At 43.3% G+C, this 18,122-nt stretch overlaps 1 protein-coding gene across 1 annotated transcript in view; it reads right to left on the bottom strand.

Moving 5' to 3' along the window:
- The window catches only part of PSTPIP2 (proline-serine-threonine phosphatase interacting protein 2), a 70,552-nt gene that overhangs the window by 3,585 nt on the left and 48,845 nt on the right, over window positions 1-18,122 (bottom strand). The window contains exons 6-14 of the mRNA XM_059139216.1: window positions 13,592-13,654; window positions 9,829-9,927; window positions 9,218-9,263; window positions 8,247-8,326; window positions 5,701-5,799; window positions 4,273-4,369; window positions 4,076-4,157; window positions 2,756-2,790; window positions 1,416-1,473 (exon numbers count right to left, since the gene is read on the bottom strand). Coding sequence (XP_058995199.1) covers window positions 1,424-1,473; window positions 2,756-2,790; window positions 4,076-4,157; window positions 4,273-4,369; window positions 5,701-5,799; window positions 8,247-8,326; window positions 9,218-9,263; window positions 9,829-9,927; window positions 13,592-13,654 — 651 coding nt within the window. The 3' untranslated portion in view covers window positions 1,416-1,423. The remainder of the gene's footprint in view (window positions 1-1,415; window positions 1,474-2,755; window positions 2,791-4,075; window positions 4,158-4,272; window positions 4,370-5,700; window positions 5,800-8,246; window positions 8,327-9,217; window positions 9,264-9,828; window positions 9,928-13,591; window positions 13,655-18,122) is intronic.

Here is an 18,122-nt window from a genome sequence, read left to right as displayed (position 1 = left end):
TCAGCTGTCAAAAAATGAAATCTTGCCATTTGTGACAATGTGGATGGAGCTAGAGGGTATTATGCTAAGCAAAATAAGACAATAAGAGAAAGACAATTATCATATGATCTCACTCACATGTGGAAATTAAGAAACAAAACAGAGGATCATGGGGGAAGAGAGGAAAAAATAGAGCAAGACAAAATCAGAGAGGGAGATGAACCAGAAGAGACTCTTAATCATGGGAAACAAGCTGAGGGTTGCTGGAAGGGAGGGGGATGGAGGGGTGACTGGGTGATGGGCATTAAGGAGGGCATGTGATATAATGAGCACTGGGTATTATAGAAGACTAATGAATCACTGACCTCTACCTCTGAAACTAATACTATATTACATGTTAATTTAATTTAAATTTTTAAGAATTTTTTTAAAGAACTTTTTGGTGCTATAAAACACTAAAGGAAAGCCACCACAGAACACTATTCAAACCTGTTCCATTTCCTAAGTGACAGTAGCACCAAACCAGGGAGGATGGGAGAGAGGCTGGTCCAGTTCCCGCAGCCCACCCCCACTGCTGGCACTCCCGGGAACACACTAAATCAAGAATGTGCCAGAAGGTCAACTCTTCAAAAACAGTTTTTTATTAAAGAAGTAATAAAGTTTCACTGTAGACAAACTGGAAAACATAAGTAAAGACAAAGAAAAACTAGTACTAGTTTGGGAATATATCTTTTTGAGACTTTTCTTTGCTCATACATACATATGTTGTCATACCCCAAGATATGCCCATTTGGGCTAAAACTGTTATACTTCATAGAGTTTTATATAGTACTCTTTTGGTTTCAAAGGCATTCCTTTACATTTGTGAAGACTGAGATTGCAACATGAAGACATGTTGCAAGTGTCTGAGAACCAAAGACAGAGCGCCATCTCTGCAGCAACAGCTGGCTCTGTAGTTCAGCTCTAGGAATCCCTGTAGTTTGCTAGTTTGGAGCAGTAATAATCTGAGACAAGATGACTCTTTTAATGCCCTTGTGTAATGGTGAGTGTGACAGTGTTTGCCTCATTTTCACTGACTTCTTTTTACTTGACTTTCTCCCCTTTCAGAAATAGGGGCATACACTATTACTTTTAAACAGTGAAGATCACGTGTGTTTTGTTTGCGATCCTTGCCTTGAGCGGAAGTGTGTTATAGCCACAAAGAGCTTAACAGGAGCAGAAAACGAGCTGCAGAATAATTAGGGAAGGGTGAATCTCTTCGTATGGCATGGACTCCAGTCCCCTTGCTGTATGGAAACCAGACTGGCCATCCTGCAGAACCCCATGCACTGAGGGCCAGCCTGAGGCAAGGCCTTGCCGCTTGCAGCTTCCAAGATTCACAAACACATTCACCAGTCTAAATGCAACTTGATTATGTAAACATTAAAGGTTCTTACCATTGATGTTACTGGTAGATCAGACTGTAGTCATTAACCAAAGAATAATCCTGATCATCTGCAGAAGGCAAAACAGAGCAACATTAAGTTCATCTTGTTTCATGGTAAGATCTTAATCCTTCTGGAATCAAAACATTCCAGTGAAATATTCTAGTGACTGTCCTTTTATAAAAAGAAAACATCTGGTGACAAATCCTACAAATGGCAGGCACGACTATAAACCAAAGGATTCACTCACACATTCTGGAAATCACTGCTATGATTTCATTGCCCTTTTGCATCCATGTGCAGAGAGCAGCACCTAGAGTGAAGTCATCTTCAAACATAGGCATAAATAAGTCCCATGTTATCTGGTGATAATTGTTTTACAAAAATAACTTAAACCTTTCTATTTTTCAAAGATACCACTTCAGCCCTGGTTTTCTTTTCAGTAGCTGAAGTTCTACTAAGCTCCCATATGCAGCAGGAGTTGTCTCTTCCCTCAGTCCCTTGAACACAGGTAGGTATATCTTTCTTTTATTCAAATAATAGATACTTGTTGAGCATCTCCTATGTGCCCACAGCTCTATTAGGTGCTATGAGCGATACAGGAGAAAAATCAAGTGCCACCCTCAAGGGTCTTATAATTATCCAAGGAATAAAACTAACCCCAAAAAATGCTATCATGTGTGGTTGTCCCAGAGTTATCATAGGAGTTCTGAGTGAAAAAGACCAGAGTGATTAGTGAAAGACCCAGTTACGGTCAGTACCCAAATATATAATATCAGGTCATATGTTTCTAGACATCTATGCCTTCTATCAGGTATGTTTCAGGGTAATCCAAAGGAAACTATATCTCACTTTGCTGTTTTTATGGTTCAAGTTCAAATAATCTCTTACATATGACTGCCTTGTGTTTCTTTTGATACTCCCAAGAGTGGATTTCTCTTTGGTAAGCTATAAAGTAAACCACCAATTACCAAAGTCCACTCTGTGATAAATAGTATTATGTTAAGATCCTAATATAGGTTCATTCTCTTGAGAATTTGATTCTATTTATTCCTTCTTTCCCTTTATCTCAGCATTCTAACTACTCAGTCTTAGAGAGAACATGATGGGGCACCTGGGTGGCTCAGTCAGTTAAGCAACTGACTTCACCTCAAGTCATGATCTCAGGATCCTGGAATCGAGCCCTATGTGGAACTCTACACTCAGCAGGCAGTCTGCTTCTCCCTCTGCCCCTGCTCATGCATGCTCTCTCTCAAATAAATAAATAAAATCTTTAGGGAAAAAAAAAGAGAGAGAGAGAGAGAGAGAAAACATGACATAAGCATTTCAAAAGGTCTTTCTTGGTGTCATACCTGGTGTACTTCTAGGAACTGGGAGAGGTCCTCTCCTGTAGGAAATGAAAACCAAAGTCTTTCAGATAAGTTCTTACTATTTTTCTAATTCTTGACTTCACACTACAAGCATACAGCCCTCTAATCAGATCTGGTTTCTGTTCTGGAGAGTCAGGAGAGTTCAGATGAAGGAAAACGCCTACACCACCACTGACCCACTGGAATCTAGGCTGCCGACATTCTATTATGCTGCAGGCAGGATGTACAGGGCCCTGCCCCCACACCCCAGACCGACAAGAGGAAAATCTCTGCTGTGAGCATGTGGTTTCCTGACCTCTGGGTACCTCAGCAAGTCCACATGTAAGATGGAAAATACAAGCAGCTCCCCCCTCACCGTGAGGATGAAATGAACTAATTCCCATGAACTCTTCTGAACAGAGCCTGGTATTCTTAATTATTGATGAGTGCCTGGCAATGCCCCCTCAAATATTCCCTTTGCTTTTTAAAAACTGAAATGGAAATTAGCAGCTTCGATGTGAAACTGACTGTGTGAAATAGAAGTTTCTCTTCTGTCAGGATCCTTTATAGCTGGGGCAGCAGACTCGTTCTGCAAAGGGCTAGACAGTAAGTGACTTGGGCTTTGTTGGCCCTGAGGACAACCTTGTTAGAACTGTCAACTCAAATGCAAAACCAGTTGTGGACAAAATGTAAACAAAATGTGCATGGTCGGGTTCCAATAAAACTTTATATGAGCACTGACATCCGTACTTTGTGTAATTTTCACATGTCACAAAACAGTATCCTTTTCTCCTTTTCAACCATTTACAAATGTAAAAACTACTCTTTACTCCTGGGCCCTATCAATAGAGGTTGGTCAGAGTTGACTCACAGGGGGCCAGAGCCTGCTGACCCTTGCTTTCCACAAGCTATAAAAAAGACAGGATTTGTATGTGAGTAACAATAATCACACTCAAGTGTAATATAGCCCTCCTTAAACTATGACTGGTAAAATCCACTGAGCATTTGTCCTAAAAACGCTACCTGCCCAAATCTAGCAACCTCACTAAGCAAATGCAGTGGTAGATGTGTTCCAATTCTAATATTGCTTAGAACACTGACGATAACAACATTTATTAAAAGTATGGACTCTGAAAAACAATCTGAGGGTTTTGAAGGGGCGGGGAGTGGGAGGTTGGGGGAACCAGGTGGTGGGTATTGGAGAGGGCACAGATTGCATGGAGCACTGGGTGTGGTGCAAAAATAATGAATGCTGTTATGCTGAAAAAATAAAAAATTTAAAAAAATATATTTTTCTTCATGTGAAAGGTAGCTGCTTATTACCTTGCTAAGTTAGGCCCCAGGGCCTTTCCCTGTGAGGCTGTATTCTTCTGGGGGCAGTAGAAATTCTCATACATGATGGGGGCTAGGGGAACCAAGAAACAAAATATTAAGATGCTGGTGTCTTCCAATCTCGACACGTGATGCAGAAGACTCACAGAAATGCTGAAATAACCCCACAGCCTGAGCGCTTCAGTCACCTGGTGGGGTCTGTCCAGTTTTTCGGTGGTTCACAAAAAATGCAATGTCTTTCTCAATGCTGCATGCTTCCAAGCTCTTACGAACTTCTTCATACATCTAACAAAAAGAAGATAAATCAGGACACCTGGGTGGCTCTGTCAGTTAAGCATCTGCCTTAAGCTCGGGTCATGATCCCAAAGTTCTGTGATGGAGTCCTGCATCGGGCTCCCTGCTCAGCAGGGAGTCTGCTCCCTCTCCATCTACCCCTCCCCCCTGCTGTGCACTCTCTCTTTCTCTGACAAATAATTAAACAAAATCTTAAAAAAATAAAAAAGATAAATCAACCTAGAGGTATGTCAGTGATAATTATGATACAGCTTATTAAAACAGGTTTGATGAATGGCTGAATCTTTCAAATTTTGTTTTAAAAAAGAAAAAGAGACATCCCCAAGTCTCTTTTTATATCACTCATATATAGGGATTTCTCTGATGCATATCCGGTGTTAAAATTGTTTTAAAGATGGTGAGAAATGTATCTCTGTGGCAGCATAAAAACCTTGCCAGGAAGAGGGTGGTTTTTTTTTTTTCTTTTTTAAAAATACCAATAGCCAAAGGAAATAGATACCAAAACTAGTGCCACACACAAATGTAAAGACAATGTGCTAACTTGGAAGAAGTTCTAGTCAATTCTATAGGTCTCCCAGGTGTTTAGCTGTTCTTCTAAAGTTTAGCTGTTCTTCTAAACTTCTAAAGTTTAGCTGTCCCATCTAAGTGAGGGTGCTATTTCTCAGCAAAGAAGGTCGTGATAATTTGAATTCTAATCCCTCCGAGGTTTGAGAATCCCACAAGGATTGCTGTGCCCAAGGTAAACCTGGGCATTGACCCTGGGAATACTGTTGAAGTAAATCTTGAGCCCTGGCCTCATCATTAGCCTGGGCAAGTGTCAGTGGGCTAGCATTTGGACCTGTCCTGGAGTGACACTCTGGGACCCACAGTCATACTGTGAATTCTCCGTCATCCATAAATTAAACCGCATTTGGGGGCACCAGGGTGGCTCAGTTGATTAAGTGCCTTTGGCTCAGGTCATGATCTCAGGGTCCTGGGCAGGGACCCTGCTCTTCCCCAGCCCTCGACTCCTCTTCCTGCTTGTGTACACTCTGTCTCTCTTTCTCTCAAATAAATAAATAAAAATCGTAAAAAACAAAACAAAACAAAAAACTGCATTTGGGTCTCCCTTCTCTGCTCCCTGCCCTAACTCTGAATTCCTTCAAGAGAAAGTCATGGTAGCAAAGCAAAGGGGTCAGGCAGTTCGGTGTTTATTTGGGCCTATCAGCTCACTGTGTGGCCTTGGGCAAGTCACTGTACCTCTCTCAAATGAGAGGGTAGACTCATAAATGTCTATGGTCCCTTCCACTCTACTGACTCCTCCGTGGACACCTTTGACTTACGTCATCGCTTGTGACACACTGTTGTGACAGCTGATTCACGTGTAACCACAACGCGTTCCGAAAGAAGTTTATTCGTTCACATTCTTGAGCTTCAAACATCTATGGAAACATAACTCCATGTCCAGACATAGGCAGAGAAAGAGGACATTTGTCTAGATTGGCTATGACTTAAGAAACAGTATCAACCTTCATTATCTGTAAGATTACTGCCCCATTTAGGATCTTACCCTCACCACCAGGGAAACTCATCAACTCTCATCACAGGCAAAGAACGCAAGTGGTATTCTCATATGGTATTAGCACAAGCAGGATCAGATATAGTTCTGAAGATAAGAGGTAATGAGGAACCCAGAGAGCAAGGTTCTAACCTGAACTCCAGCTCACATTTCCAACTGCCTAATGGGTATCTCCATCTGGCAGTTTGCCAGAGCCTCCAACTCAAACCTTTGCCCTGTCCCTATGACGTAATTCACATGGCAAGATGATCACAACTGTGGAAGACGGTTCATGAGAACATGGAAGAACCTGCACTTGCCTTCTATCTCCACATATTTTTGAAAATCTCTTTAACAAAAAAGTTCTTTAGAGAAGTCCCTCCCTGAACAATAGTGGGGTGGTTTTTTTTGGATATAAACAAATACCAGCTTTTGGGAAAAGTGGGATATAAACAAATACCAACTTTTGGAAAAAGCTATCATTCTAGAAAGTGGATGCTATTTGATTCATCAGGGAATATTCTATGTTAATGTACTTTTTAACGTTGAATGCAACACTATTACATTTTGAAGGTTTTTATAATGTAAATTTTCACACATCCACAAGAGAGAATGGTCTAATGAATGCCCACGTACCCATCACCAGCTTAAACATTTATCAACTCACACCCAATTCTGTTTTATTATATGCCCATCAACTCAACTACTCCCCAGAGTATTTTGAAGCAAATAACATTATTTCACCTGCAAACCTTTTAGGATTTATATGTAGTGAATATTTTAGGTTTTATTTATTATTTATTATTTATTTAGTATACTTAGCATATTAGTATATTTTGTATTTATGTGGCATGTAAATACTAAAATTTCTTATTATTTTTAATTATAGAATATTGCACATAGGAAGAATCATAGGGACACTGTAATAAATACCCACATATCAACCACCTAACTCGGTCAACAATTTTGGCCATATTTGCCTCCGATTCTGTTGAAGGCCCTTGTGTGCTTTCCCCAGTCTCCATCACCTTCTCCTTCCTCATAGAAAACCATTCTCCTAAATTTTATCATTCCCATGCAGGCTTTTTAAAACATGTATGTGTCCATAAAATGTATATGATATTGCTTTACATTTTTTTAAACCTTAAAAAAAAGGCCTTAGTCTAGGCTTTTCCATGAGAGTGCAGAATCAAGGACGTAAAACAAAAGAGTGTTTTGGGAAGGGGATAGTGACCCGCAGTACTAGAGAGTAGATATAAATCAAATAAGATCAGGAAGTGCAAAGGCCTGCTGGACCTCAAACCATGGAGACCTCCAGTTCCTCAAGCGAGCAGCCCTGAGAGGGTAGGGGTGGGCAGGGGGGATCCCCAGACACAGCCGGCTGGGAAAGGGAAAGGGCAGTGAGGATGTGAAGACAACTCCTTCCAGAAGCCTGGCTAGGAAGAGAGGAGAAGGAAGCAGACAGGACACAACAGCCAGTAGGTTCTAAAACCAAGAATGAGTGGAGTTAAGCGGATCACAAGAGCAGAAGTTCACACTAAAGGCTGTGCACAGGCGCGAGGGAAGGACAGCGGGATGGTGGCATCTTGAGCCCAGCTGGCGGGACAGGCTCTTGATAGGGCGGAGGTAGCCCCTTTTCAATGAACAGGAGAAAAGGAAGAGAGGAGGATGGAGATCAGTAGTTCTGAGGCTCGAATTTGCATAAGAATCACCTGCGGACTGAGTAACACAAGGCTGAGCCCACTCCAACAGTTTCTGGTCAGTAGGTCTGAGAATCTGCATCTCTAACAGATTCCCAGGGGATGCTGATGCTATGAATCCTGGGACTTCACTTTGAGAACCACCGGTAAGAAAAAGATTATGTCTTTATTTTCTCCGCGAAATTGTGAGGCCATGTGCTAAAAACGAAGCAGGGGTAATGATGAAATCAAAGGTGTAGCGAGAGTAGAAACTTCTGAAGCCTGCTCGCCTCCTGCCTGAGTTCTCTTTATCCGACAGCAGGTTCAGGTGAGGCTCTGGAAAGATAATGACGTCATCACCACTCCCCTGACTCAGCTATGCCACGTCTGGGCTAACCGAACACAAGAGGAGGTCCTGGGGCAGCATCAGACACAATGGTCAGGGCTAAGACGCGGGAGAAAGATGAGGTCTGGGGAAAACCCTCTGGCTCCTTCCCTCCTCCATTGAGATTTCTTGATTTCTAATTTGCCCTCAAACAATTCTATGAGACTTGGAGTCCTCTAATAAAGGGGGGTGCGAGTCTGCCAGGGCAGACTCCCCAGGTTCTGGGAGGAAAACCCACCCCCTCCCAAGCAGCTGCCCATTCCGTACCTCGCAGGCCTTGATGTGCTCGCTCTGCCAGTCTTCACGGATCTTGTCCAGGGTGCTGATGTGCATCATGTATGTCTTGTCTGCAATGCAGGGGAGGGGCCTGGCTTCAGAAAACAGACAGGACCAGGCTGTGCAGACCCACCGCCCAGCCTGCCCTGATGGAGTAGCACTGAGTTCTCAAGGACCCCAGATCTCTGAACCCTGGAAGGCCAGGGTTCAGGGCCATCTCTCCTTCTTGTAACATCTATTATGAATCAAGTACTTTCTTTTTAGACAGTAAACCAAGCAAGTAGCAAGAAAGGGATCAAGAGAAGAGAGATAAGCCTGGCAGGAACCTCAGCCAGGGTTCTCTTTGGCTAATTCAGCCTCAATAGCTTCCTTCCCATTTTCAGGAAAATGATTCAGGGAGAGAACTGTTGAGTTTCTTTGGTTTTGGATTTAGACGCTTCCTAAGTGGCCACAGTCATGAGTGTCTTGCCTCCTGCAGGGTATTCTGGGATTAGAGAGCTTTGCAAACACCTGGTTTGGATCTCAGATTTCAGCCATGACAAGGCCTCCCAACTTGCCTATTCCCTTCATAGCAAGAGTTGGTAGGGCTGAAATTGGCTTTTAAGAGAGATGTTCCCAATGAGTGAGCACCTGATTACAAAGAAGTTGCCCCATCACACTCCCCCCCCCCCCCCGCCCTGTGCCCAACACCACCTTCTCCACCATTCAGTTCCAAGTCAGGCCCAAGACCTAAGTGTGGGTGCTGGGACAGAAACCGCTGGCCCAGTTGCTACCTCTCACTTTCCCAGGTTCTGATATACCCTCTCTCCCTCTTTCTCTCCTTCCCTCCCTCCAGATAGCTCAGTAATCCCACTGTCTGTCTATAAATGACTGTGTGGTCTATAACACTACCTTTCCAGACAGAGTCTGTGGAATGTCAGCCCCACAAAAACCCTCCCCCCTCCCCGGGAGCAGCCCCTCACCCGAGTCTTCTACTGCAGTCTTCGAAGTTGCCAGTTTCACAAAAAGCTGTGAGGACAAAGGACAGAGGAGAAATGCTGGGCCAGACTTCCACAGGCCAACCAGACTTACAATGACTGTGAAGAGAACAGTGTAGCCCAGGTCTTACCTGTGTTTCTCTCAGCAAATCGTTCAACCTGCCCCTAGTCTTATCACCAATGGGCAACAGCCACAGAACATCTTGCCCTCTGTTTTCCTAAAGACATACCCCTGGCCTCTGGTTGCTGTCAATCTTCTATTCAGATTACATAAAATGGTAATCACTGAATCAGGAGGTGGCCGGGCTATAAAAAATACTTGAGTTTTGAAGAAAGATGGAAAAAAAAAAAAAAGCAAAACCCCCCTCCCCAACTTCTCATCAACCCAGTCCTATCCCCCTGCCACACTTCTCTAGCTCTTCCTGAACCCAATAATTGTGACAAGGGGTTTTCTGGGTCAGAGGATCCTAGTGGCCCAGAGGAAGATATTGTCAGGGACTGAGAAAGCAGCTCCATTTTTAATGAAGATTATTAACTGGATTCAGTTTCAGATGCAGAAATCTCAGCTTTCTCAGGCCGCCAGCTCTCCCAGGTACCTTTTCTTGTTGCTTCGGGTTTACCAGGTTGGCGCTCCGGTGGACAGCCTGCTCTGCCTCATCTTTGTCTCGGCACTTCTGCTCGTAGGTCTTCTTTGCCTTTGTTGTTAGAAGCCAAAAAAGGACCAAAACAGGTGAGCAGAATGGTACCCTGCAAAGCAACCATGCCAGCCCACTGGACCCGGCAAAGCACGGGGCGCTCGGATCAGCATTGAGGTCACCACTCGATGGTGGGCATTCTGAGGGCAACACTCTATCTGATCTTTTTTGGGAAGGTTTCTCCAGCCCTTTTCCAAACTGCATGGGGGTGGCAACCTGATCAAGGAAGTAATCACTCCTATTTTGGCAAACACAAAGTACTAGAGCTTCAAAAACTGACAAAAACAAAAGATGGGATTTGAAATAGGCAAAATCAAGGTAGGTATGTAACCATAAGGTGTGAAATCGAGCAAATATGTAACCCAAGCCTTGGAACATAGATGCAATCATTTGGCTGTGGTAATCATAATTATGCCTCAGTATCCCAAGGTGCCCTCCCTAGCAAGTGACAGAGGGGAGGGCACCAATCCCATTGATTCTGGCACATAGGCATAGCCATGTTCCTTTCTGATTTAAAGAACAATTTTAGCTAGTCTGAAAGTAGGCCATGGTCTATCATGGGCCATTATTACTACCATGAGTGTAAAAACAATTCTCAAACTACAACTAGTGAATCAGAGCATTTTCTGTTTCAACTACTAAGGCAAAGTCTTAACTTTGAACAAATAAAGCTGCAAATCAGCTAATAAAAATGTTGACCCCCAAAAACCGCTTGACCAAGAACGAATACTCCTTTGCAGGGATGGTCCGTGCTCATCAAATATTGCACGTGTCTTCTTGCATTTCTTGGCAGCCTCTGCAATTCGGCTGGGGTTGACCTTTCAGTAAACAGCCATATAATTCTCTGTACATGCTACACACACATAGAAATGTCCTAATCTTTCATAATTACAAGTGCATGAGATATTCATGCAATAATTTTCCTTTGTAACAATATGTGAGACATTTCTCTATTATCAAGCATGAGCCCTGTAGCCAAACACTTAAATGGTTGTAAATACACACACACACACACACACACACACACACACCCCACAATTTTAACTATCTCTCTATTGGTGGACATTTATTTTCTTTCATGTTTTTATAACATAAAAATATGCTGATTTTATTTTGGGTGGTATGAATTTATCTACACAGGTCAAATTCCTAGAAGTGTAATTGTTTGGTAAACGAGTATGTATATGACCAACTTCCTTCCAAAATGACCACACCAACTGAAACTCCCACCAGCAGCATATGGAGTAAATTTCCTCACTCTCACAAACACCAAGCTTAGACAATATGCCTGGCCTTTTCTAATACTAGAGAGAGAATGACAAACACATTTAAAATAAATGAAAAAAATAGATGGTCTTGGCAAAGAAATAGAAAAGCACAGCAAACGCAGAGAAGATCAAAAGAAGAACCAAATGGAGGGGCGCCTGGGTGGCTCAGTCAGTTAAGCATCTGACTTTGTCTCAGGTCATGATCTTGGGTCCTGAGGCCCACTGGGCTCCCTGCTCAGCAGAGAGTCTGATTGTCCCTCTCCCTCTGCCCCTCTTCCTGCTTCTGCTTTCTCTCTCAAATAAATAAATAAACATTTTAAAAGATAAATAAAAAAAAGAACTGGGGCACCTGGGTGGCTCAGTGGGTTAAGCCTCTGCCTTCAGCTCAGGTCATGATCTCAGGGTCCTAGGATCAAGCCCTGTATCAGGCTCTCTGCTCAGCAGGGAGCCTGCTTCCTCTTTTCTCTGCCTGCCTCTCTGCCTACTTGTGATCTTTCTCTCTGTCAAATAAATAAATAAAATCTTTCAAAAAAAAAAAAAAAAGACCTTCTCAGATGACGAAAAACTCAGAGTATCTGTTGCTAGCAGACTGCTCTGTAGAATGGCTAAAGGAAATTCTTTGGGGGCGCTTGGCTGGCTCAGTTGGCAGAACATGTGCCGCTTGATCTCAGGGTCATGAGTTCAAGACCCACACTGGGCGTGGAGCCTACTTAAAAAAAAAGTTCTCTAAGCAAAAGGAAACTATAAAAGAAGAAACCTTGGAACATCAAGAGGAAAAAAGGACACACTCAGCAAAAAGAAAAAAAAAGAATAAATACAATAGTCTTTTTTTTTTCTTGAGTTTTCTAAATCATTTTTGACAGTTGAAGCAAAAGTCTTAACATTGATATGGCTCTCTGTGTAGGTAGAAGACAGAGTTGAGAAATGTGTATTTCACTAAGGCTTTCTCTTCAATTGTAAGAAAGCTCACCCCAGACCACTCAAAACATAAAAGTGCTGGGAATGATGATTTATTGTCCATCACCATTTCTGGAATTACACTAACATCACTTCTTATTCATCAGTGGCTTTGAGGTGTTGTGCATCACGGGAAAGACTGATGCAGAACAGGGTACCTGGATGGCTCAGTCGCTTAAGCATCTGCCTTCGACTTCCTGGGTCCTGGGATCCAGCTCCAAGTCAGGCTCTCTGCTCAGCGGGGAGCCTCTTCTCCCTCACTCTCTCCTTCTGCCCTTCTCCCTGCTTGTGATCTCTCTCTTTCTCAAATAGATGAAATCTTTTTTAAAAAGATTTTATTTATTTATTTGACAGACAGAGATCACAAGTAGGCAGAGAGGCAGGCAGAGAGAGAGGAAGGGAAGCAGGCTCCCCGATGAGCAGAGAGCCCAATGTGGGGCTCGATCTCAGGACCCTGGGATCATGACCTGAGCCGAAGGCAGAGGCTTTAACCCACTGAGCCACCCAGGCACCGCTCAAATAGATAAAATCTTAAAAAAAAAAAAAAAAAAAAAAAAAGAATGATGCAGAACAAACCATACAAGCCACCAACACTGGTGACATTTTCTTCTGTAACTGGGTTACCAGACAGCATGTCACTGTCTTGAAAATATAATGATGTTTCAAAGGCATCACAGATGTTTCAAAATCAGAGTTCACTGTCCCAATTGAACAGACTCACAAAAGATAGAGGGAGGCTGCTAGCAATCTGTCTCAGCTCTGTCTCGTTAAGTGTTTTTTAAAATAAATTATTTAAGGAAGGCTTTTACAGTTTTCAGATCTTGAAACAGGAAAGAGTCACTCCGTAAAATAGGTAAGAAATCCATATTCAAAACAGTCACAGAGAAAAAGCTCAAATCCAACAAGACAAATGGCATCATGGGGTATAGATGCTTTTGTGTCTTGCCCTGAAATATTTAAATGACCTTCCCAGGTTACCAGAAAGGCACTATTATTTTGCTTCCTCTATCTAGTTTCATCCTCAGTCTTTCCAAGGCCTGAAAAAGAAGGAAAGTCAAACTTCTAAAGGTTATTTTCCCAAACCACTGTACTAATTAATATTATTGAAATGTTATTTTCAGGAATATGCTTATACACAGCACAGGACTTCACAAAATGTCACCTTGCCGAAAAGGAGGCAATAAAGCGAACCTCGGGGTTGCCTGGGTGGCATAGTCTGTTTGGCGTCCAACTTCATGTTTCAGCTCAGGTCATGATCTCAGGTTTCTGGGATGGAGCCCTGGGTCATCCTCAGGCTCCGTACTCAGCAGGGAGTCTGCTGGTCCCTCTCCCTCCGCCCTTCCCCTCACCTGTGCACGTTCTCTCTCTCTCTCTTTCAAATAAATAAATAAAATCTTTTAAAAATCAATACATAAATAAAAAAATAAAGTGAGACTCACATCCATAGTTTTCTTGAACTGTAGGCTTTTTTGTTTATGGACAGCATCCATTAATATCTCTGTCTGTGAAGAGAGGACAAGCACTATTAATAATAAAACAAATTACCGTTAATACCAGTTTACTTGAGGACTAAGAGTTCGATGTGGACCATCTCACTTAGTCCTCACACACACTGGAAGGTCGACACGCTATTTATTCCCCCCATTGCATAAGTGAGGAAACTGCAGCAGAGGCGGAAGCCCCTGCCCCTGGTCTTATGGCTGGGTGACGGTGAGGCCCGCCTTTGAACGTGGGCAGCCACCAGCTGCCTCGGAGCATCACTGATCCCTGGAGCAGTCTCCTCAGTAAATCTGGAATTAACCTTAGGTTTCAAAAAGGATTTTAAAACTCTTGTTAAGGCGTCATTCCTTTTTAAAAAGGGGTCTTTGGTCTGTAAACCTATGTCAGCTTCATCAATGGCACACCCTTAACCAGCAAGGAGCCCAGGCAGAATGAAGAGAAGATATGTCTGTAGGACAGCTAAAAAAGGTGGTTTTTTTTACCCCCATCTAATCCAGGAAATGCAAAGTACTCTGCTGAGTTCAACTGGGAGCCATTTCTTTGTTGTGGCTGTGATGTTAACACGTTCATTGCTCAAAACAATGCAGCAAATAATAAAAAAGTATGTCAGACATAACAGAAGCTCCCATTTACCAGGTAGTATCATGTGCCAAGCAGTTTCCATGCAACCCAGCGACTGTGAATACACTTATCTCCGTTTTCTTGACAGTAAACTGAGTTGGCTTAACTTAACCCACACAAGTCGTGGAGTGGGGATTTGGGCACAGACTGACTGTACCGGAACCTACCACGATCCCTTACGATAGCTCTATAAAGCCAAATGGGTATATAAAAGACTAAGAGATGCAATCATTCCAAATGAGTTATGGCATTGCTCTTGTGCAAAATGGAACAATGCAAAATAGTAATACTGAAAATGATACTCAAATGTGATGTCTCTTTCTTCTGGAAAGTTGAATTTTTGTCTGTTACCAACACAGATTTCAAGATATCTGAATGGAATGTCTGGCATGTATAAATTTCGTGTAATATGTGAAATTCACCAGGCTGGGGGGTCAGGGGTGGACAAGGGGTCTTCAGAGGACAGAGAAGTCATCTTCTAGCCCAGCAGAAATCAAGGTACCAGGAGGTGGCTATGCATCTGCTAACAGTGAAGACGCTGAAGGCCCAGAGAACAGACATGAGCCCCGCATACAAAGACTCATGGGAAGGTCCTTGCTATCACAGACAGGAAGCTGTGTGGTTCACATGACTGCCTATGTACCTCTGCCAGGAGGAGGAACTGGGTTTATATGTTAATGGTTTCTAATTTTCCCTGGAGCAGGTCAGTTAGCGATGTTGGTCTAGTCTGCCGTCTCTTCCAGACCAAATATACACATGGCCATTCTTTCAGTTTGGGAGCTGCTACTGTTTTATAGTTTATGGCCCCAGCCAGGCCTTCTTGTGTCCAGTTTGCATATAATATGTGCTTCAGGCACCAATGAGATGGCTACAAAGTCTTATTAATTAGCCAGAACATTTCCGTTTCTCTTCTTCTCTGCCTTCGAGGACGCCTGGCATCTGCATCTGGACAGGACCCTAGAGAGGCAGTCTGGCTGCCACCTGACAGGTGCGACCTTAGGGCCCAAGAGGTGATAGATATTGCTTAAGGTCATTCAGGGACACCGAGTCCAGCTCTTTGATTAAAGCCTCCTCAGGCCTGTGTTCACTTACAGAGGAACCTAGTCACAGCAAGTCTTCTAAGGCCAAACCCAGTGGAAATCAAATTTCTGTGTTACTGATAACACAAAGTAGTGCCAGAACTATCACCCCTGTTCTAAGGTAGGGAAAAGCAAGAGGGCAGGGGAAAGAAAGAAGAGATATATAAATGACTTAAATGACCCTATGGTAAATTATTGAAAGAGCTTTTCAGTGGTCTGTGTGTCTGTCTGTCTGCATTCAGACTGTACTCAGAAAACAGGTCACTTTGTACAACCCAGGAGGTTCCTTTCTTTAGAGATGGCTTGTTACACAGGCAGAACAACATGGCTCCACAATCATCCCAGTCTTAGCTGAGATGTAGAACAGAATATGGGCATCAGAGGAGAGCCCCTGACCATGTGCTGTCCCTTCAAGAGACAAGCTTCAAGGTCACCCCCCAGGAGACCTCCCCAGCCTCACTGATGAGGTCAGGTGTCCCCGCTGTACATTCACGTGGCCTCTGCACCTTCCCTACTAGTTAAGGTTCATTGTGCTTTATCATGATGACTATGTCACATGATGTCTCTAGCAATGCTCTACACTCACAGAGGGAAGGCTGACCATGTCTGTACTGTTCACCACCGCAGAAATCTAGTTGTCTAAGTGAGTACACCATTAACTTCTGATCAGCCCTTCTGCCAATACTTCCCCTTGCCCAAGTTTCTAAAACAACCCAACTGATGAGGATGCTGGGGGCTCAGTCAGTTAAGCAGCTGCCTTTGGCTTAGGTCATGATCCTAGAGTCCTGAGGTTGAGTCCCACATCGGGCTCCCAACTCGGCAGGGAGCCTGCTTCTCCCTCTGCTTGCTGCTCTCCCAGCTTGTGCTCACTCACGCTTTCTCCCTGTCTAACAAATAAATAAATAAAACAAACAAAAAATACAAAAAAAGAAAGAAAGAACGAAACCAATTCATGGCTTTCCTTGATAAGTGGAAATGGTTTAGTTTCCAAAAAGTGGAAGACCAAAGCATGCAGAGTTGGGCCAGTGAAAATGAGAAGTTAGCACTGATATATTTTCTCCCAAAGTTTGATTTGAAAAAACAAATGTATCTAAATACAGAAGTGGTACAATCTAAGAGTCCATCATGACACAAGTAACTGAAAATTTATTAATAAACTTTGGACTTCCCCAAGAAAGCTCAGAAGGCCCTCTTCTGAACAAGAGAGCACATAGGATAGAAGGAACAGGGATGACAGCAGTGGCTCAAACACTGGCTCCTCTATTGCGTAACAGAATACAGAACATATTCTTTGAGCTACGAGAATTTGGTCTTCGTAACTTATTAGGAAGGGAAGTTTCAGAAGCCTTGCAAAATGAACAGAACACTCCCTGAAGTGACCAAGGCCACCGAAGGCACTCAGAACTATGAGGAAATGAACCTCTGCTCCTCTTCCTGGAAATCATGTATGCATAGACTCTGACTGTCTAAGGCATTTTTGCCTCTGAAAAATGGTTATTCCTCTAGTTAGGTGGGTAGGGCTGGTATTGTCAGCCAAAAACAGTGTGACTATCCAATGGGTGGGTATAATAAGCATATTCTTTCTGCTCTGAAAAATATCTGAGGTCATATGTACCTCTCAAACCTGATACATGAAGCGTGAGTATGTAATAAGCCACAGGATACGGTGTTCCTTACAAGTTAGTGTCCACCCTTCCTTCCTCACAAGAGCCACAGCTGCAAGAGCAGCTCGGGAATGACCGTAGATGAAGGCAGCCAGGGTCCAAAGGCTCATCCACTCCAAATGCCAAGTAGTCACCAAAAAAGCTGGAATTAGAATCTGAACTAGAGCCATAGGCAACGTTGCTGAGGTTGATATACGGGTAGAGTTGGCCCGAACCGCTGGATGTTTCATTAGATACACACACTACAGACAATGACCTTCAGGTGGCCAGGAGCCAGGATGAGGATGGATTTCCAAAAAGTCCATGCAGAGCTGTCTGGGAGATCGGGCTGGAAATCTTTGGATGCCGAATAGGAAAGAGCATGTTCCCCCCCATGAGAATCTGAGGTTCTAACCTTATAGACCAGATATAAGAAAGAAATGTTGAAGGTCCCTTCTTGGCTGCCAGGCCAACCTGGATATATAAGTCATTTAGGAACAAAATAGAAGAGAGTCAGGATATTGGCTGGTCTACTCTAAGGACTAGTTAGTCTAGTCCAGTCTTGCCCTGGTCTAGTCTAAGGACTAAGGTCTAGTTCTAAGGAATGCTTTACGATCATAAAACTGGACTTCTTTTCTTGATCCTTATAACTTCTCAAATGTTTGCCAGTTTTATTAACTCTGCTTACTCCTGTGTCCTTCCGTGTAGTCCAACAGAGTAAATCCCATCAATGAAGAGGAGCCTATGTGCACCTGCTCTGAAGACAAAGAGGACTTGATTTCTCAGAGCCTCAGTTTCCCTATTTATAAGATAAGGCATTTGACTGGATGGTCTCGGGGAGAAAGTGAGTCTTTTCCATGACTTACCCTTCCCTTACTGCCTCGTCCCTAGGAGGAGTGTGATCTGGGAGCCCTCCAGGTCTAATGCCCTAGACTCTACTGAAGACAGAGGGCTCCCCCTTGCCAGTCAGTTGGAATAGTGGCAGCAGATATGAGAAGAAGAGGAAGGCAGGCCAGCCCCCTAAACTCTGCAAGAATTCAAAGAGAACTGACCCAGATGCAAATGGGCACAGGGACATAACCATCTAGATTGAGTCTCCATGTGGTTTCCGAATAAAGAATCTGATA

The sequence above is a fragment of the Mustela lutreola genome, chromosome 11, assembly GCF_030435805.1.
Source record: "Mustela lutreola isolate mMusLut2 chromosome 11, mMusLut2.pri, whole genome shotgun sequence".
In the NCBI taxonomy this organism is placed as follows: Eukaryota; Metazoa; Chordata; class Mammalia; order Carnivora; family Mustelidae; genus Mustela; species Mustela lutreola.
This window is presented reverse-complemented; position numbering and strand designations above follow the sequence as displayed.